The following is a 22901-nucleotide window of genomic DNA, read 5'->3' on the forward strand; positions in this document are numbered from 1 at the left end:
CAATTAAAATATTCATTAATAATATAAATTATGTATTGACATACTAAATATTTAATATCATTATAAAAAATACTCACTTTTAATAGAAAACATAAAAATATCTTGTTTCTTTAATTTGTATAATATAAATAAATATTTTAAAATATTCTAAAATTTAATATTAAGAATTAAAAAAATAAATATTTTATTTAAGCTACAAGACCATGTGCTAATAATGAATTTCAATGTTCAAATGGTGAATGTATATCTATTGCTTGGAAATGCGATCGTGATGTTGATTGTCGTGATGGCTCTGATGAAAATGGTTGTGGTATGTATTTTTAGTTGATATTTTATAGTAATCATCCCTTATATTTTTATAATTATGAAATTTTAAACTTATGATAATAAATTATAAATTATCATAATTTCTCATTGGCTTCATTATCATGATGATTAGGAAATAATATATAATACAGATCCACCACCAATTTTCTAGCATTCCTGGTTCCAAAACCTTGCTGAATTAATGATTTTGTTAGAGCAACTGAGATCAAAAATACATTCTGGATCACTAATTACAGTGTATGCCTCTATGTTTCTACAATACTACAGAATATTAGAACCTTAACTTAAATATATATATTAAATTTGGTCTGGTGTTTATGTTTTATATCATTGACATTTGCATTTATTTTAAAAGCCATAACTAAAGTTTAATTAAGTAAAAAGAACAAAAAATCATACAAAACAGAGATATTACCATAACTGCAATGCACAGTAGAAATCCATTAATGTTCTCTACATGCATCTGTGGCTATTCAGTGAATAAGACTTCATGTCAGAATTTTAAGGGCTTATAATTCTATTTGGATTAAAAGAGATGCTGATCTATCAGATGCTAGAAAATAATGATGCATCTAAATTATTAAATCCTCCAAGCCTAGAAAGAACTTGTTTGTTTTCAATTATTCAGGCCCACATTGAAATGAAGATATAAATTTTTAATAAAAATAAAATATAAGAAAATATATTTTCCAAAAGAAGTATGAAATATATAATTTAATGCAAAATTTGATTTTGATTTAATTTGAGAAGCAACATTCTAAATGAAGCTATTAAGAACACTGTAAAAGAATTATCCTTTACATCAGTCTTTTTACTGATAAATCAAGATAATAAAAGTTAATGTATAATTTCTCAAATTAACTCTCTAATTAAACTTTTATAACTGTTATAATTTATGGTAGTATCAAGCAATAAAAGCAGTGTCAATTTGATCCTCTATTGTTAAATTATTGTATTATGTTTTATATTTTTTGAATGATTTCTGTTATTTTAGATGATAAGTATTATTTGGATAAAAAGTCTTGTTAATTAATTATGTTACAATTCAACTATTGATGTCCATTATGAAACTTGTTAGAAATTAGGAAGTGGTAATGAATGATAGATGTCATAACTATTCAGAGAATGCCTGTAACCCAAGATATTCTGTACTAAATAAGAGACAAAGTCTCAGGGAGAGTTTCTCTTAAGACATAGTGCAAGAAAGATATGTGTTAACTAATTTAATCTTTTCTTTATTTGAGATATTCACTTCATAAGAAACACTACGAACAGCAACAATGATGACTCATGTGAAGTCGTTGACCCGGTGGAGATTGGGGACTTAAAATCCCACTTCTCGGAAACCAGTGTGAGGTTTGCCACTTGGGGAGAAAGCGTCGCGACAGTCGAGTGGTCAGCGCTGTCGTGTGGGAGTGAAAAAACTTACTGAGACAGGTTCTCTATCGTATACCGTTTAATAAATATAAAAATTTTTCTTACAACAAATCCTTAAAACGGCGTAACACCTATTCAAAGTTGAGCAACAAGTTCGTAACACTAAAAGTTTAACTGTTCTGACGACAGTTTTTCTTCCGGTGATGGAGGTGTGAAGACATCGACTCCGGGCTGCACAATACTATTTGAACCAAGGTCTTCTATCTACAAGGTGGACTTTAGCGGTCTTGATGGCATGGGAGGGTGAAGACAAGTCCTCCGAATATCTAACAAGTTCTCGTGGTAGAATGTCCAGATCACAAGAATCCTGGGGAGGAGCACCGAACCAAAGAACTACGAACCAAGAACGTTACATCTTTTTTTGCATGGTTTTTATAAGTTTTTTCTGAGTCCCAGATCGAACATTCCGATAGGTCAATGCCGATCTGCCCCCGCTCTCTAATTGGTCTCCCTTCTCATTACGAATTGTAACGAGATCAGTGCCCAGATCGTGGGGTGAGTCAACTCCGACTGACAATTTGATTCATATCAAAGATGTTCGATCTAAGTACTCAAATTCATCCATTGTTTTAACCTGAGTAGTTCGACTTTCTTAGAAATTTTTACAGATATGTTCTTATATGGACATAAAATATTCATTTTGCGTTTGACGGTTGCTTTTTACAATATTATAAGAATAATAATTATAATTATAAAAATTTTTTTCTATACGAAATTAAAACATTTTCTGTGCATGAATTTTGACCTATTTCCAGAGCTTCACACTCAGTTCAAATTTGTTTTATTGACAAATCCTCTTGTATCATCTAATGTCTATTCCTACCCTTTTGCATCATTTTAATGTGTCAAATAATAGGGTTATCATAACAGTTGAAAGCAGAATATGGACAGATTAGCATTAAAAGTAATCAGACAGTGAGGCAAAATAAAAGGAATTTATTCATATTTTTCAATCAGACAGTGAGGCAAAATAAAAGGAATTTATTCATATTTTTCAATCTAATAAATGTATGCATATAATATAAAGTTTCAATTTACACTTTCCTTTGAAGCACAGAATGCAATTTTAAATATAAGAAAACTACTGCATTTTATCACTTAGATAACAAGTACTATCAAATTAAAAAAATCATTATAGTGAATGTGCACATATTCTCTAAGTGTTCTGCAACTGGTGTGCCATCACAAGGTGAAAAATCTGACGTGAACTTTTACATATTCTATTAATTTCAAGTTTTATTTATATATTTTCATCATATTTTTTGTGTTTCTTATGCTTGTATTTCATTCACTAATGGAATAAGATGATGTTAAAGCAATAAACGCATATGTCATCCCAGTACTCACTTACTCTTTTTGAGTTATACATTGGACTCACACAGATCTTGAGCAACTCCAAATGAAAACAAGAACAACACTTACTAAGCATAAACAACATCATCCTAAATCTGCCATAGAAAGATTAATCCTTCCATGTAAAGATGGCAGACATGGCTTGATTGACATAGTTAACCTCCACTACAAACAAATACAGACATTGCGAGAGTTTTTCTACAATAAACAAGAAACATCACAGTTACATAAAGCAGTAACTCTAGCAGACTCAAATAACACACCATTAAACTTAAACTCGCATCATATGGACACGACACAACATATAAATAGTATAGACACCATTAAGCAATAATGGGTGAGAAAGGCATTCCATGGCAGACATCCCTATGACCTGGTCCAGGATTGTGTTCTAAAAACTGCATCAATCAGCTGGTTAGCTTGCAGATGCCTCTTTGGGGAGACTGAAGGATTCATGATTTCCATACAAGATCGGGTCATAAATACTAAAAACTACAGAAAACACATATTCAAAGATTCAACAATCACAAACGACAGATGCAGAAAATGTCACATCATGCCAAAAACTATACAACACATCACTTCTGGTTGCAAGCTGTTGGCACAGACAGATAATTTACATAGACATAATCAAGTAGCATATACATCAAAAGCTTGCAAAGAAACACAAATTATTAGACATCCACGAACCATACTACAAATACATTCCACAGACAGTATTGGAAAACAACACACACAAAATGTACTACAACAGCCATAATCACAGATAAAACAATTTACCACAACAGACCAGACATCACACTCATTGACAAACACAATTAAATCACATACATTATAGACATATCTGTTTCAAACACTCACAATGTACAAAACACATGAAGTGAAAAAATTAGCAAGTACACAGAACTCCCCTAGAAAATAAGGCATCTGTGGAGGATAAGGTGCTTATCCTCCATATGTCGTTCTCTCCTCTACAGAACGTCCATACCATACATGCTACATACGCTACACCATACAGAGTGTCATACCATACATGCTACACAAAAGCCTGGGAACAATAAAATTGAATAGAAACACATACATCACACTACAGAAGGCCACTATATTGAATACATGTCATATTGTTAGGAAATTTCTGAATACAGACACACACTGACACACTTATTTAATTTTTGTCTTGTTTTGAAGTTAGTATGCCTTGACTCTGGTCTGGCATAGTACACAGCCATCAGTGTCAACCGAGTGTAACTCACAAAATTCAACATAATAACAATAATAGGTTTATGGCATTACGAAATTTTATTAATAGTATCATATCATATGTTTTTGAGGGGAATAACATTTTGGTATGCCATGTTGAGTCATGTCGACTCATAGGTGTGCCGCGAGTAGAAAAAGGTTGCAGAACAATATTCTAAGCCAGTGATTTCCAACCCAGGGTATGTGTACCCCTGGGGGTACACAATAGATTGTTTAGGGGTACAGAAAAAAGTTAGTTATTATGGCAGATAAAAATAATATATTATAAATATATATCACAAATTAATAGTATTAAAAAATTATTAGGTAAAAAATGTTCCTTGCAACAATCACAAACTTTATTATACATTTCAAAATGCAAAAATAGAAATAAAAACTTATGCTGCCGATTACAATGCAACAGATCAATAAATGTTGCGCAGTCGGTCAATGGTAATGGGGATACCATTATGTGTGATTAGTGATTATGCTAAGGACTTTTGATGGTGGGGTGTGTTACTATTATTGTTATTATCTGTGAACAATATCCCCACATGTTGTTTGAAAAAAGTATTCTTTTGTTTATAAAAAGTATTTTTTATTGTTAGCAAAGAAAAGGACATAGCCAGTTCCTCAGATTTTCTGTACAAGTGGTAATTTTTTTCATTATTTATTCAGTATTTTTATTAGTTTTTTATTGACAAGACTATGTCTTGTTTATAAAATTGTACTGCCTGCTGTGAGGTATGAAGGAGTACATGTCAAAAGTTGCAATTTGGCACAAAGTATTAGGTGCCCAAATCATGCATACATAAAAAACCCAGACTTGTAGGTATTCAGGGGACCGAGAACTGAGTCAAAATAAAATTCAAAATGGTGACACTTTCTACAAACAGGCAGTGCAAGATTTGCACATGCGTTGCTAGTTGTGAAGTTGGAAATGCCATGGGGTACGTTAATGAAAAATGGTTTGAAACTGCTTATACAGAGCAATTTGCTTATACAATGTTGTTACCTAGCCAATGAATACAATAATACTGTAATTATCAAAACTTTTGCACCTTTTGTCAGATTTAAATCTAAGTTGTTATGATTTAACTATTAACTGTATGATCAGTTGAAAAGTACAGACATTTTGTTTATTTTTTCTAAGTACAGTACAGACATGGAGAGAGCCTGTAAAGTATGGACTGTTCTTACTAAATACAGACGTATGGTAACCCTACAAATAATGTTAATTAATATTTTTAGTAAGGTATAAACAATTTTAAATATAATGAAAATATATCCTAAAACTTAAAATTACAATTTGAACTGAAAAATATTCAAAATGTAATTTTGAAAGCAGTGATATTTCTACACAGAATTGTAGTAACAATCTCAATTACGAAAGTTTCTTCTCATTATAGAAATTGAAAAATATTTACACTCATTTAGTTTTAACAAGAAGATATTTGATTAATCTGAGCTTATTCTTAAGACTTTAAGAATGATTATGCATGGTTATTACTTTTGTTTCAAAACAACAAATATTATGTTAAAAGGAGAGATGCTTTTCTACATTTTCTGTAGATAGTTATCCATTTTATCAGTCAAATGTATTGAGAAGTCAATATTCCAGTGTAACAATAATATTTTAGTTAAGCTATGATAAGAATTTCAATTAAGATATTAAGATAAAACATCTATTCTAGATTTTAATTATAGTATGAAAGGTTAAACTATGATGTATAAGTTTGTGGACACAGCAATTAGTGACAGTGAAGAAGACACAAGAAGTACTTTTAGAAGTCTTTTAGATATTGTAATGAGATAAAATGATGAAAGTTCATAGAGTTATAAGAAAGAGAAATACAGTATTTTAAAAAATTGAAGACTACTGTAAATACAAATAAAAATTTGATGTTTTCATATATCCTTCACATCCACAGAAATACATGAACAGAATTGACCTTTCTTGACTCTGCTCATGTTATGTTCCTGTGGTTGTGAAGGATTGTGAAGACATAAAATGTTTATTTGTATTTAGTCTTTAATTTTTTAAAGTGTATTTCATTCTGGATTTTTAAAAGATATACAGTATGTTTTAATGCATGAACCTTATAAGATTAAGTGACTAATAAATTAACATCGTTAGGGGTTTTGTTTAATAAAGCTTACAAATACTTTATGGATGAAAATAATAAAATGTAGCTACATTTGAGAGATTTGTTAAAGATTTGGGTTCCTTAATATTTAATATATAGAAGTTTGGGTAGATAAAAATCATAGGAACATAGGCATATCTGGAGTTTTGCAATTAAAATGGTAGAAGAGTTAGATAAGAGAATTAAGAGACTTTTTGCTCAATAGAACATCAATATTTTTGATTTGATGAGGAATGAAAAATTTCCTTTATTAAAAAATTTTAAATTTATGATGTAGAAGTTTAACTAAAAGTAGAGTCACAAAAGAAATATGCAAAAAAAAATTTTAAAAATTATCTAACTTATTAAGATTTAAGAGCATAAAAGAAGAAAAAATAAGTCAAATTTGTATTATCTAATAACAAAAGTCAGAAAATGTTAGATACTATTGATATTATACAATATTTATAACTAATCTGTTAGGATGACAGGGTGTTTGCCTAGAAAAAAATAATTATTAAAGTTGTAAGAATTTGTTTTTAATTGAGGGAGAAAATAATTTGTTTAATAAAAAGAAAACAGTTAATATTTATATTTAGATTTATTGAATTATTTAAAAAAAAAATTTTTTTTAACTTGTAGACGCAATCGTACTTTGAAGTTCAGCTAGTTTTAGTGATTGATCTTTTTACATTCTTTTATTTTTATATTGGATGGAATTTAAGAAATTGCTTTAAGTTATATATTTCTTTTTTATTTTTATTTTTAAATCAATTAAAAGTAAAGCTTGATTTAATTCATTTGGTTCTTTATTGCTTAAATAAATAAAGAATAGATCCAACTTCAAAAACTGAACATTTAATTACTGCAGATATTTACTGTGGGTTTTTTTTTATTCTTATACGCAAGCTTAGAATTATTTATGTTATTAATTAATCTGTTTCATTTAATGTTCATTTTGTCTGATTTTTAGTTTACTTTTATTAATTTGACATTTACTTTTTTATTAATAACTTTTATTTAATATTTATACTTTGGTTTTACAAATATATATTCTATTATTAATTCATTCTTTTATTATAGTTTATTTATTCTCTAGTAAAATTTAATTTATAACAGTGTACTGTAGTATGATGAATGTAATTTTAAAAAATTGTTCTTTTTATTATTTGAGTACAAAGTCTTGTGTATTCTAATGTTGGAGAACATTAAAAAATTATTTTATACTTAATTTAAGATGTTTTATGTTTTATGGGAAAACTCCATAGAAAAATGATAAAAATGTAATTCTTATGCATTTTGTCTTAGACAAAGTACAAATAATGCAATTTTCTTTCTAGATTTTCATTATTTTCAGTATTAAAGTTATTATATATAAAGAACTTATAATTGTACATAACAAACAAGAAAACAAAAAATTTTGTTCTTTTATAGATTATAAATGGACTTTGTTTTATATAATTCTACTGACTATAAACAGATTTAGATTCAAAACTAAAGTAAAACTTTTAAAATAATTTTAAGATTTTAATATATTTAAATAGTTTTAATAGTATTTGAAAATAAAATTAGACTAATTTTAACAATTTTTAATAAAAACTCATTAGTAATTACCTATATCTGTATTTAATTGCTAATTAAATATAGAAATGTAATTAATATATTGGTAAACAGTTTTGTTTATTTATTCAATTAGTTAATGTCAAAGTTTATTAATTTCAATAAAATAAATAAATAATCATTATTTATAAACTTTTATTAAACTTGTTAACAGTTTATTAATATATAGTTAAACTGTAACAGTTGTTTATTTATTTTCAAACTTATGAAATTGCATTTATATATATATAAATTTTAACAAAGATACTAATTGCTATAGTTAATTTGCTGAATTAATCAATCCACCTTTAAAATAGTAACTCACTGTTATAGGTGCATTGATTAATTCAGTAAATTTTAAGAAATTTTCTATTTACAAATATCAAAATGATTCAGTGACTCAGTTTATAACTTTATATATTGCTAAATATAACTTCTAATCTATATATATGTTACTGTGAATGACCGATATCTGACGAATGTCAACATTATATGGTGAATGTCAGCATCACACAGTCGTTTTGTGTACATACGAAATATTTGCTAAATATCATTATTTCTCACTTACACCAGCAAATGTCGACATTCAGCATGCACTGATGGTGAATGTTGAATAAAAATATTGTCATTACGTTAAGACAAAACTGCAACTTTTTAATATGTCAAAATAGGAGAAAGCTTAAGTAATGGCACATGTAAATAAACTGTTGAACCTAAAATGAACAGTATGTTCTAAATCATTAAAGAAAATAATACAATAATAAACTTACACATAAATTATGTGATTGATGTTGTACAATCATATTTATTGCAATAACTTAAACTGTTATGGCACTTTGAGTCTCTTGCTTTTACTACTGCATTTATTCATGGAACACTTCTTTTTGCAAAGACAGCATATATAGTAGACCCCCCTATAACACTTAGATAATTCCATGTTATATGAATTCCATGTCGTACGAATCACTTAGGTTTTACAAATACGTGAGCCATTCACAGCCTGGCACATGTATTTGTAAAATCTAAGTGACTTGTACAACATGGAATTCATATAACACGGAATTATCTACAGTGCTATAGGGGGGATCTACTGCATAGCCTTATGGCAAGAGGAGTGGAGTTACAGTGAGAAGGGACGGCACACCTTCTGGTTACTCCCTAATATACAGGAAAGGATACATGATCTAAACTGGCTCTCAATAGATTATATAATGACACAATTGTTGACTAATCACTGCAACACTAAGGAATACTTGTATAGGATTGGTAAGCAACAAGATATATCATGTGATTGTGGAAACGGAAACCACAACTTGGAACATGTTATAAATGACTGTACAAAATACGACATGGATAGGATGCAGCTACGGCTGCTTGTTACAGAGTGCTTAAATACCACTGACTAGGACTTGTACAGGATTATTCGGACTTAAACATTAGCCCAACAAATGAAAACCGCGCAAAGTTCTTTTGTGATGGAGGGAGGGAGCAAGCTGCTCCCTTTAGCGACAAGAGTCGCAATCTTGTAAAGGCAAGATGCCTATGTTTTAATGTTTTCTATTAAATTAGTTATGTATTATGACATTAAAAGTTTAATTGTAAAATTATAAATAAAGATAGCGTCTCCCTTGTGGTGCTGATATTGGGACAAGGGTGACTCTGATCTCCAAATGGGGAAATGATGATTATCCAATGAAAAAAAAAAAAAATGTATAGCCTTATGTTCCACTTTTCGAATTAGCTGTAGCTGCTTCTCTCAGCGATATTTCTAGAGAAGCAGTTTGTAATTTGTAAAGAAAAGTTACTTTTCATAGATTTTTCTTTACAAATTACGAACTGATTATGTTATTACGTGATTACAAACTGATCTGTTAATGGTGTCTTTTATTCGGATATCGCCGACGTCTTACCGACGACTCCTCTCATCCTTCGCCCCTTGACCTGACTAACCGATTCCCACCTCACGGTAACAAAAGAATAAAAACACCATCCAGTGACAAAGTGGGCGATTTCCACCAAACCATTGTCGGGAAAAGAGATACAACTTTGTCCTACCTCTGACTATCCACAAAGGATTTGGTGACAGACTGTTGCCTCTCTGTCAACATCAGCTTTTTGAGTGTCGTTTCGACCTCCACCAAAGCTTATCTGTGCTTGTTGACATACACCGGCGATTGTTCGAATGTATAATAATATAACCAAATATTCGGTCTTTCACCGACATATTTTGTATGTGTTGACATTCACTGGAGAATATCAACATTCTCTAATTTTGTCTTTCACAGTAACATATACATTAAAAGCAATGTTTCATCACTACTTCATACAAATAACATAAATTTCAAATTGTAAATCAAATTAATTTTTAAAATTTCAAAATAACTTTTAAGCAGTTTTTAAAAACATTGTTTTATTTTTCAATTGATTTTATTTTAGTTTTGGTTTTGGTGTAAAGGCCAGAGTTTTAATTATTATTTTATTTTTTTTAGTTTTAATTAATTTTAACATTTATTTTATTTAGTATTCATTTAGTTTTAGTTTTTATAATTATTTTTTAGTAATTTTTATTCATTTATTATTATTTATTTAATTTTGCATTAATTTTGCCTGCATTTTTTGAATCCTTAATTACAATTATTTTCCTTTTGCAATGTAACTATAGGAATTGTTTGTGTTGTTTTGCACAACAGATAACACTGGACAACAAAAAAAAATGTTTTTGAATGTTTCCTTTATTTTATGAGTGAAATTTTACTAATTTTGGGGTGAGAAAATTGAATATGACAAAGAAAAATTTTTATTAGCTCTAGTTTCTGTGGTATACAATAGGTGATTTTAACAGCATAAGAGAAAATGATACATTTTAATTACATATGCTAACAACATTGAAAGTGCTTTTGAATTTTTTTTATATTACAGTAACATTCTAAGAGTTCTAATTTAATAGAAGACTACCTGGTAGGTCTTCGGTGTGAAGAGAATCATGTGGTGACTTCATGAGATCGTTTTCTTTTGGCTTGCCTCTTGTAAGTGAGTTCTGGTGCATCCCTACAGACAGACCAGCAGTAATCTGCAAGCATTGCTTCATTCAAATGGCCCTGATATCTTTGTTCCAATACAGAAATATCCTGGTGGAATCTTTCCCCATGTTCATCACTGACAGCTCCACAACTAGGAGGAAAAAAGTCTAGGTGGGAATGGAGAAAATGGATTTTGAGGGACATGTTGCAACTAGGACAACTAGGAGGGAAAAAGTCTAGGTGGGAATGGAGAAAATGGATTTTGAGGGACATGTTGCATCTGAGTTAATGATATTTTTCCAGAAGTATTCTCACCAACTGAGTGTAGTTATCATCTTTTTTTTGCCTAAGAATCCATGAATAACTCCCTTTAAGGCTTCACAAGCTTCCTTTTCTTGTCTCTCCAAAACTTGGTCAAACACAGGATCCTTTACAAGTTTTCAAATTTGTGGCCCAACAAAAATACCTTCCTTAACCTTTGCATCACTCAATCTAGGAAATTTGTCTTTTAAGTACTTAAATGCCTGTCCTTTCTGGTTCATACCTTTGACGAAAGTTTTCATTAAACCCAGCTTGATATGAAGGGGTGGAAGAAGAACATCTTTTGGGTCCACGAGAGGCTTGGCAACAATATTTTTCTCGGTAGAGTCAAGATTTCTTGCAGGCCAGACCACTTGAATGTAATGTGATTTCCTATCCCTACTGTCCCACATACATAAAAAGCAACAGTATTTAGTGTACCCAAGTTGCATTCCTAAGAGTACAGCGATGACTTTTAGATTGTCACATATTTTCCACTTGTGCTCAGCATAAATGATTGAGTCAAGAAGGGCTGTCTTGTTTGCATAAATATATATTCTATAATAGAGTGTAGTTTTATTATATGCAGATCTGAGGAGTTTTACAGGAAAAATGCCAACGAAAATTTGAAATAATTGAAGATGCACTATTTTGTAATGAAACATTTTTTTACAAATTTTACTATAAAACCTTTCTTATATATTTTGTATTATTTAGATGACATCAATCATTTCAAATTATAATTTAAAATGAATAAAAGCTTTAAATCTTTCACGGACCATATTTTAGCTCTTGCGGACCACTGGTTGTCCGTGGATCACTGGTTGGGAACTGCTGCTCCAAAGCAAGAGTTAATTGGTCATTTTTATAGTGATTTTTGAATTCTGCAGATGAAAATACATAAGAATATGCTAATTTTGAGCCCGAAGCAAAATCATTGTTGTCCAGTGTAATCAAATTTATATTTATTTTTAATATTTTTATTTAGCTGGGAGTATTAAAGTGGTTGGTAGATCATGTTTATCAGGAAAAGGAGGAAGAACTTGCAGAATATTTGGATGATAATTTTTCACCCGAAGATTTAGTAAGTGTTCTTATTAGTAAATGTGTACATACATAAATGATAACTATAGCTTTTGTACATCTAAACTACTGGATTTTTAGGTTTGTTTATACAGATTTTTTAATTATGAAATTTCATTTAAATGTGGTAGTTTAAATGATTTAGAAAATTATAGAAGAAAAGATAGTTTCGTAATATAACTGATAATGCATCCGTGCAGTTTACAGATGTCGCAGATCTGAGTCCTGCTTCGGANATCTGAGAAGTAATGGCACTAGAATTTTTGTTCTGGGAAGACAGAGGTAGTTGCCTTGTATTTTTATTCTCTGAGCAGAAAATGAGAAATTTAGGCATTTTGGCGGGACAAATGGAACAATGTGGAACATTGACTTATAATTTGGAACATCTTATCATCTTAACTAAGAACATTTCTATTAACAGGAAATCATTTGATTTTAATTTTTTAAAAACATTTCATAGGTTTTTACAAGTTTAAACTTTTCAATACTTAAAACTAAAGATAGGTAAAGGCTAAACATGCAGTATTCTACTAAGTTTAGAGCTGACATTTTATAATTTCATAAACTTAAAAAGCCAGTATAATCTGGCAAAATTAGAAGGCACTATTAAATGTAATCTGGGACAAAAAATCATTGAACACAAATACACAATTTAATAGAACCTATCTATGATATTAGCAGCTCACTACCATGACATACATGTGAACTAGCAACAAGTGAGAATTGTTGAGTGCATGCAAAATTAATATACACCTAACAAAGGGAATACTTTACAATGAAAATACAACAGTATAACTAGACAAGTAATTTATTTTGCATGTTAATACAGGTTTTTGATATTGGATTCCAACTTCACGATAATGTATAATAATATACAATGATACAGCATAAACAATAATTTGTCAGACACTAACTACAGATGCCAATCACAACAATAATTGATAAACTGAAAATAAAACTATCCTTAGGTACTAACTTAAAACTAAAGAGGGAAAATTATCAGAAAAGGGAAGATATATGTAGGTTATGATAAAGATAGGAATATCTGGGTTTTTGTACTTGCTTCACTATACACTTTGATGAACAGGATGCCACATTGAACTTGTCTTTTTTTTTTTTTTTTTTTTGTAGAAGATCTGTTGCCATTGTCTTCATCAATGTTTTTATCTTTCACTTAGCTTTTCTGCTGTTTTATTGTCATTACGATAAAACACGACCCTTTCACCAAACTTTTCTTACTCCTCCAGTCGTTGCTAATGCAACCTGGAGCACACACACCACGACTCTTCCCTTTGAATTTTGGGCCAAGAATGTTCTTTCTTTTGTCCCTCTGACCTCAGGACTTTGTTCATCACTTTGTTCACTGTGGTTCATAGAACTATTCATCCCACCCAAGTGAAAAGAGTTATGAAGGAAAGTTCTAGAATGAAGAATGAATAAAGAACAAAGAATACTAAAACTAAACTTAAATTAATATTTACAAAAAGATATGGCGTACAGCTATAGAATCATCAACCATACCTCCAATATCAATACTCTTAACTACTTAGAAAAATTGGAGATTTATAAAGCTAATGAGTAATTATTTTATTATGACATCATCACAATGCTGCACTGCAATTTTTAATCATATTTTTTAACTTATTTAATTTAAAATATATGCTATTCATATTCAAATTAGTAGTGTCTTGACCCTGTACATCATACTTTCCCTTTAGTGATTGAGTCAGGGCAGTCATCTAACTAATTCCATTCAGGGAAATTTTTGAATTGAAATAACATGACTTCTGGTTGCATCAGGTCATATAGTGTATAGTTAATCAGGGTTCTTGCCCTTAAGGTTTCCAAGGTCAACAAGATAAGACCTTAAGGGAAACCTTAAGGTCTTGTCTTTCATCTATCTACCTCTGTTCTTGAGATGAAGGAAAGTCAGACAGAGCAGACTAACAGATGACTGGGAATTTATAAGTCTACAATTTTTTCAAATTGCAGCCCATTAAGAGATTTGTTTGCATCAATTATTGAGATGCAAACACACACTCGAATGCATGTTGGTCACTTTATGAACTGTAATTGGTTCTGTTTTTGTTTTAAATATTACTTCATATATTGTTTCATGATTACTTTTTATTTATATATATTATATTTATATTTAAAATTTTTATGTTCTCTTTCATATAAACTTTGTGTATTCAATTTTTTGAACTTGGTATCATATATTCTTTTACATATGTTATTTAAATTTTTATTTTTTTATCTTTAACATTAAAATGCTATTTTTGAATATTGAATCTTGATCAATGATATAAAAAATTCAACATCAACAAAAATAACCTCCCGACTTACGATTATCACCCCTCCCATCAGCTTGCCCCTGACATTTACTTTGAAGATTCAGGTGATCATCCCATGTTTTGGATTTACACTGATGGTCCGCTTTTGTAGTTTACTCCAACTTAGGCCGCAAGCTTCACAGTGCTTGCTTCCATCTAGGTACACACTGCTCAATAGTACAGGTAGAAACTTTAGCTATTTATATGAACTTAATTCACGTTAGTTGTAGGAAAGGCAAAAGACACTACTTACACTATTGCATTTATTCTGACAGTAGAGTAGCTTTACACAGGATTTGAAGTCAGATTACTGCTTAAAACTTGTCCATCTCATATACCACATTCTCAGACACTTAGACAACAACATTAGAATAGATTTCCAATTGGTCCCAGGTCATGCAGGGGTTCTTGGCAACGAGACTGCTGACTGTCTTGCCAAACAAGCTGCAAAGTCTTCAGTCACTAGTACTTTCAGTTATGTTCCTACCTTGTACATCAATAATCATGTCAAGAAGCAAATCTTCATTCTCTGGCATGACAGCTGGGACCATGACACCACTGGTAGACTCATCTTCACTTTCATCCCCAAGGTTGACACTACTGTGATTCATTGCCACTTTTACCCTAGTTACACCCTCACTAAGCTACTTACAGGACATGGCAACTTTAAGCAATACTTGCATAGATTTAACCTCGGGGACAATCCACAATGCAATTGTGGTATTCAGGAGGACCAAAAACCACTTCACTTAGTTTTTCACTGTAATAGGTACAATCACATTAGGGATAGTTTAATGAGAGCTGCTATTCTTGAAGGGTACAACTGGCCTTGCAATCCGCACCAACTCATTCACACACGTATAATGTTCCATCATCATCTACTCACATTTATATCCCTTAGTGGGGCTCTTGAGAGCTCTCACTCCAGGAGCACGGATGGCAATTAGCTTTTCCTTGCTTTGTTTCAACTGTTGGTATATAGCTGTCTTTCAACTTTGTTTTTTAATTCTTATTTTATGTCTTCTCTTTCAGTCTAAATTTAGTTAGTTTTAATTGTAAGTTAGATTAGGGACTCTTAGCTTGGTTTCCAATTAGGATATGATAGGTTAGGTTAAAGTAGATTAGGGTTTGTTAGTTTTAGTTCTCTGGTTAGGTTCGTCCTAGGTTATGGTAGGTTAGTTTAGTTAGTGAGTAAGTTAATGTTTAAAAAAGAAATAATAATAATAATAATAAAAAATAAAACAAAAGAAAAATTGGGGGCTTGCTCATTTGTCTCTGTCAGTTCGTTCGTCTCGTCTAATTTGTCATTGTGTTCATTTGCTTTTTGTTTGTGTGTCTAGCTGTTAAGCAGTATTAAGATTTACAATTGAGTTCAGTTTTATTAGTATTAAGTTGATATAAGTCTTCCTACTAACAGCCACTTGGCACTAACTTCTACAATTAGCTATTCGTTTACTGAATTATTGGTGTTTGCTGCACTCAGGTTTTGTTTTAGACCCTTTGGGGGACTATGGCTTTGCAGCCTAAAAACTGCACGCCAACTTGAAACATAGAGGGTACTGTAGCCATATGCACGCCATTCAGAGGGGTCCTACCTTTCTCTACTGTTTATCTCCTCTCCTTCCTTCTTCCCCTCCCCTTTCCCTTATTCTCTTTTCTGCCAGCTAAACACCTCATGCCTATGTATATATGTATTTTTGAATATTCTGTAACTGAAAAAGACCAGTAAATTCTGGTTGGAAATGCTTTAATGCTAATAAAACCTTTTGCTGGAATTTAAAATGTTAGATTGTATGTGCTATATTTATATATACATGAAAATAACTAGTGAATTGAAATACAAGTAGGTATTAAATTAAGCACATATACATACTGAGTTACCTTTTGTAAATGATTTAAAGACAAATTATAAAGTCAAAAGTAAATATTCAAAATATTTTAGTTTATTATACATTAGTTTATCATAGTTTTAATGTTGACTAACTTTTTTCTGTCAAAATTGTAAAACTACGAAAGATATTAAACAGTTTAGATGAAAAGTGATCTTTTTATGCTAAACTAATGACAAGAATAAATATTCAAGTTTACGAAATTTAAGACAATATAAAAAAATATAAAGACAATATAAAAAAATTTGTCTTCTCACTTGTCCTTTATATTGTCTTAAAAAGACAATATAAAAAAGATGTGGCTTCTCACTTTTCCTTTCATACACAAATGAGGAAAATAAGAGTTCCTCATGTGCATTTGAAAGGACATGTGAGAAGACAAATTTTTTTATATTGTCTTTTTAAGAATTTTCTAAAATTTTGTAAATTTAAAAAATTTTTGTCCTGGAAATTTTTATAAACTATTCAAGTATTTTTATTGAGAATTTATTATAATGTTTTAATAGTTGTTTGCTTGAAATTAACAAATGCAATCATATGAATGATAAAAATATAGATAAAGTTATTTATTATTTATTTATAGATCTTAAGCCTTTGGAAGTTGTCACTTGTCCTATTGGGCAATTTCGTTGTACGAATGCACGTTGCATTTCAGCTTCATATCGCTGTGATGGAGATAATGATTGTGGTGACAAGTCAGATGAAGATAAATGTGGTAAATATATAATACTAATAATAATAAACTATACTCATAATACATAAAATATTTATATTGGTAAAATCCATAAATAAATATGAGAACTTGAAAGAATAAACCAACAAGTGGAAAATGAATAAGTTATTTATTGGCTTTGGAGTTCAATTTTCTATAAGTATTAAGCCACTTATTATGCAAAAAGTCTAGAAACTGACCTTAATTATACAAGGTGTCCCAGAAGTCTTTCCCTGATTACAAACATGCAGAAGGCAGAAAATATGACACAGAGACACATATCTTTTATCTTGAATTGCAGGTAACATATTCAAGTTTTTGTGTGTACAGTACATACATACTCATTAATAAATTTTGACGTGTGCTCCTTTTGTTGCTCGAAGGATATCAGGCAATATTCCAATTTCACCCATGTGTTGGTCAACATATCATGAGAGATGGATGTTATGACATCAGTAAGTCTGTGCTGTAATGCTGCAATGTCATTCACTGGTGTTTGGTAAACCTGGTCCTTGACATAACCCCAAAGGAAGACATCCAATGGTATTATCTCTGGTGATCGTGGAGGCCAGTTGATGGGACCACCATGCACGATCCATCTTCCTGGAAATGCTGTATACATCTAACCCCCAATGAGGTGGCACACCATCTTGTTGGAAAATTAAGTCCGGAATGTCCTGAATCTGTGGCACAACAAATAACCTCAACATATCAAGATAGTTATTGGCTGTGATTGTTCTGTAACAAACAAAGTAACATTGAGTATCTATGCACAAACAAAAACTTGAATATGTTACCTGCAATTCAAGATAAAAGATATGTGTCTATGTCATATTTTCTGCCTTCTGCATGTTTGTAATCAGGAAAGACTTCTCGGACACCCTGTATATAACTAGTGATACATTAATATGAAAACTTTATCAATACCAATACTCTATAGTTTATCAGAAACATTAACATTGTCATATAATACTACTTTAACACTCCAAATTAAACTTATTTTAACATAAAATAATTTATCTGTGAGTAATGAAAAAATAAATTTGTAAATTTTAGTGTTCTCATGATCTCTCAGCCTGAAAAGAAATCTGATTTCTTTTAAGGCCTCATATGTATTATCTGTAATGGTAAATAACTTTTCACTTTCAATTGACAAAGGAGAAGCAGCTAAATGCTTTTTAACCATAAAATTTAAAAATGAAAATCTCTTGAATGACATTTTTGTCATTTTGATAGATCATTTTCTTGGTGTGGTTTGATGAAACTCTATATTTCAATTTCTTTCTTTAAAGTCTATTTTAAATTCATTGGCTTTTTTTCTGTTTGCCAATCACAACTCTATTTTCATTTCAAGCAATAAATTTAAGGATGTTCAAAGTATCTTCTTTATTAGAATTTCATCATTGGACAAATTGAGGAATAATTTCTTTTATCATTTGTATTTTGTGTAGATTAATTTTTTCACTGTTTGCTAGAATATTATACTATATAATTTGTTAAATATTAGTTATTGAGGATAGACCAACCTTACTTTAAAAAAATTATTCATTAATGATTTAAAAAGCATTCATGAAATGAAATAAAATAAAAAAATATTAAAAAGGTTATTAGGACAGTCTTCCGATTGTTTTAATATTTTGAAAATCCCTACAATATGTTTAAGTTTAATGTCTATTTTATTAAATACACTTTCAGTTTTTGTTTTGGAAAAATTTTCAATAATTTTACCATAGTAGCTTAAAATTAAATCCCATTCTCTTGCATCAAAGACAGGAATATTTATTATACTTAAACAATTTATAGTCACTACCTTTAGATCTGATAGCTTTCCTAGCATCATAAATGTGCTGTTCCATCCAGATGATACATCCTGAATTAATTTATATTCATAATCAGGGGTGTCGTTTCCACTATGGAAGGTATGGAAGACTCCATACCTCATATTTTTGCAGGTATGGAATTCCATACCTCAGAATATTGAAAAAATTATTTATAATTTAACCTTTCAACAGTAGGATAGTCAGATATGGTGCTATCCCTAACTAGTGGAGAATAAACATGGGAAATTTTTAAAGTATTTTTTCATGCGTTTTTTCTTATCACCATTTCAGAAAAAGATTTTGTAAAGAGTTATGTCTAGTAAAGAAATGGCTTTTTTTTATTGTTACATAATTCATTTTTTATATGAATTTTTTCCCCCGGTAGTTTTAGGCTAGTTTTTTGCATTACCCCAAAAGAATTTAATGAATATATTAGTCCCTCACCACTGTCACATGATTGCCCTGGACGGATATATCCGTCCCTCACTGTCAAGTGGTTAATGCAAGGCAAGCCACTTGCTCTCTGTATGAAAACAAATTTTTTCCTTGGATGTTGACCAATCGAACTCTTACATAATCCAAAGTATCAACATTTTTCTAACTCTAAGCAATTCATCACTCAGTAGGTAGCTCTAGATAAGAATTTTTAAAAATATTCACTTTAAATAAATTATTTCTTTACTTCAAAATACCAATTATCTATTAAGATAGTTGGTGCCAAATGTCATTTTCTTATGAAAGCATTGAAACTCAAGGTATCAGTTATTAATACTACCATACATAAGTGGTTTAAGTTTTGTTAAGATTTTATGTGGTGTTATCAAGATACTCAACTTTGAATTTGCATATTTTAATGAGGCATCTTATGGGCAACTAATTCAAAAATGCCTATTTTTGTTAATAAATTAAAAATTTTCTTACCATTAATTTAAAAAACTATTATTTTACATAGATTTTTATGTGAACTTTTTTATGTGATTATTCATTGGATGTAAAAAAACAAATACAAAAATATATACTTACAATATTTTATTTACTACATAAAGGGGAGTATTGCTTTTACAAAATTCCATATCTCAACTTTTAAAGAACCAACACCCATGTTCATAACACCAAGCTGTTTTCGAATTATTTCAGTTTTATGTAGTAGTCACTGTATGACTGAAGTATCCAACAATTTTTTGCTATTAATTAATGTCTTGTTCACAATTCTTTAGTACATAAATACAGTTATTAAAGTTAGTCTCTTACATGTAGCAAACTCATGACACTGTGTATTCAGTTATTCATTGTGAGTTGCTAAATGTGAAGAAAGCATAGTATTGATTCACAGAGATCTGAATACACTGTTATCACTACAAATTATGTAAATTAATTTGAAGACACAGTCTGTCCAAAAATGGGAACAGACATTTTTGGACCATTTATTCACTTCTTGTGTTCCAGAATACAAACATTTGATTACCCGTCAAGTTTAAAAAAATTCCTTTAAAAACACAGAAAAATATTCAATTAAAATTACAAATTTAAAATTGGAACTGGAGGGTCTTACAGACATCATCTTTTTCATTTCCATCCATATCACTCAGGGATGTTTGAGCTTTATCCACTGGAGAATGAGTGCTGGTAAATGTAGATTTTTATCTTCCTCTGGTGACGAATTTTTGCTGTGTCTTCAAATTAATTTACATAAGATTGCCATCTGACAAAATCCTGTTGCAGGCTTTCAGCCTACTTAATACTAAAATATTTCATAATTGTCAGTACACTAGATACTAAAATAATAAATGCTAATGATATACAGACTGATAATATATAGTTTATTCTCAAAGTTTCACTAATCAAGTTTAGTTTGAATGTTCTTCATTACAGATATCAGTTTAATAGTTAGGGTTTCCTAATGGCACAAGACAGAAAACAGGAAAATTTAATACATGGTTCTAAAATTCAAACCTCAGGGGCTTTGACAATAATTTTAGAACCCTGTATTAGAACCTTGTGGAGTACAGATTGCTCATGACTGATGTAGCTGATATTGATGTCAATATATTAGTGTGTTACTAATTTTATAACATCATCATACTACAAATAGTAATAATATTCAATAATAGAATTTAAGGAAAGTATGCCACTTATTTCAGAGAAATCAAAAGAATTTATTATAGAAATATTGTCAGTCTACAGTTAGGCTTGCATCACCTATAGTTAGTTGATGCAGGTCTAATTGTAGACTGAAAATATTTCTTGAATAAATTGTAATTTTTTAGTTTGTTAAACAAGTAGTATATTTTTCTTGAATTCAGGTATAATGCCAAGTTTTGTTACTTTCAAGAAAATGTAAGCCACAAAATCAGAACTTCTTATACTGTATACTAACAGCTTTGTAAAGAAGCATAGAAAAGCTTGCATAGAGAACTTATCATGATACTTGTAAAATTATTAATTTACATATTTAAATTATTAATTTCTATGATCAACATTATTTGTATTCAGTTTTGATAATTTTATTTTGTGTATTTTTTATATTTATATATAATTTTAATCTTAAAAATAACATTGAGTCTTCTTTCAAACGTCTTGCATTTTTAAATTTATTGAGTGTTTTCAAGGAATAAATTGCTTTATCTCCAGAATAATAATGAAGAGATTTATTTTCTCGGAAAAATAAATAATGTAAAATATAAGAATCCTGAAAGAATCATTTGGTATTTTTAATTAAATTATTAGGAATTGTAAAGCTAAGTTAAAATAACTCAATAATTTTGAAAGAATTATATTATGTATTAAGTTTTCTCTGTTTTTTGAATACAGAATATTTCAACTAAAATATTATTATTAATATTTATTAGAATGAATTTATTTTAAATACATTTATAATACAGTAATACCCCAAACTTACGCGATAGGTGGGACCGAGCGGTAACCGCGTAAGTCGAATTTGCATAAGTCGGGGTATAATTTTGCATATAAATACATACAAATAATTTTTAATTGGGGACAGAGACTAAATAAAACAATAATTTAAAAAAAAAATGTTTAATAAAATCTTAGATAATACATATGTATAACAAATTAGGCCTATATTATTTTACAATTTTTCACATTTACTTGATTATTACGCCATAATTTTAACATTGTTTCCATCTCAGCGATAATACTGTGACGTTTACGAATGATGCTTGAATTTAAAGATTGAGCATTTTTCACAGCTTCGAGAATTTTTTCTTTGCCTTTTATAATTGTTCTGACCGACAATTCCGGTAGATCAAACTTCTTTGCCAATTCACAAATTTTCATTTTTGTATCGAAGTCTTTAATAATGGGTACGTTCGTAAAGTCAAACGAGTTAAACGCGTTAGTAACGAATCGTTCGAAAAGTCTAACGAAATAGGAATAACGATGACTTCATTCTCGCTTAACTCGTTCGACTTTACGAACATACCCAATGTTAACTTTACATTCCAAAGATAAAGTTTTTCTTTTCTTGTTTGATGCAGAAGAATTAGTTCTACTTCGTTTGGATGACATAGTAGAGTCTCTCAAGTCTCCGTAGATATAACAAACACAGAAATAAATAACACAAAATAAATTGTAGCTATGTGTGGATTCCACATGACACATCCGAACATGTAAGCTGAATAATAGTGTGGGGGAGTGAGTAAT

General features: G+C 30.0%; 1 protein-coding gene across 2 annotated transcripts in view; it reads left to right on the plus strand.

Moving 5' to 3' along the window:
* LOC111636318 (low-density lipoprotein receptor-related protein 4-like) overlaps window positions 1-22901 on the plus strand; it is a 238893-nt gene that overhangs the window by 134057 nt on the left and 81935 nt on the right. For both annotated transcript variants that reach the window (XM_023381538.1, XM_023381539.1), the window contains 2 exons: window positions 194-310; window positions 17290-17421. In XM_023381538.1, the coding sequence (XP_023237306.1) occupies window positions 194-310; window positions 17290-17421 (249 nt within the window). The remainder of the gene's footprint in view (window positions 1-193; window positions 311-17289; window positions 17422-22901) is intronic.

The sequence above is a fragment of the Centruroides sculpturatus genome, unplaced genomic scaffold, assembly GCF_000671375.1.
Source record: "Centruroides sculpturatus isolate CEXI.00-Female unplaced genomic scaffold, Cexi_2.0 scaffold1023, whole genome shotgun sequence".
Classification (NCBI taxonomy): domain Eukaryota; kingdom Metazoa; phylum Arthropoda; class Arachnida; order Scorpiones; family Buthidae; genus Centruroides; species Centruroides sculpturatus.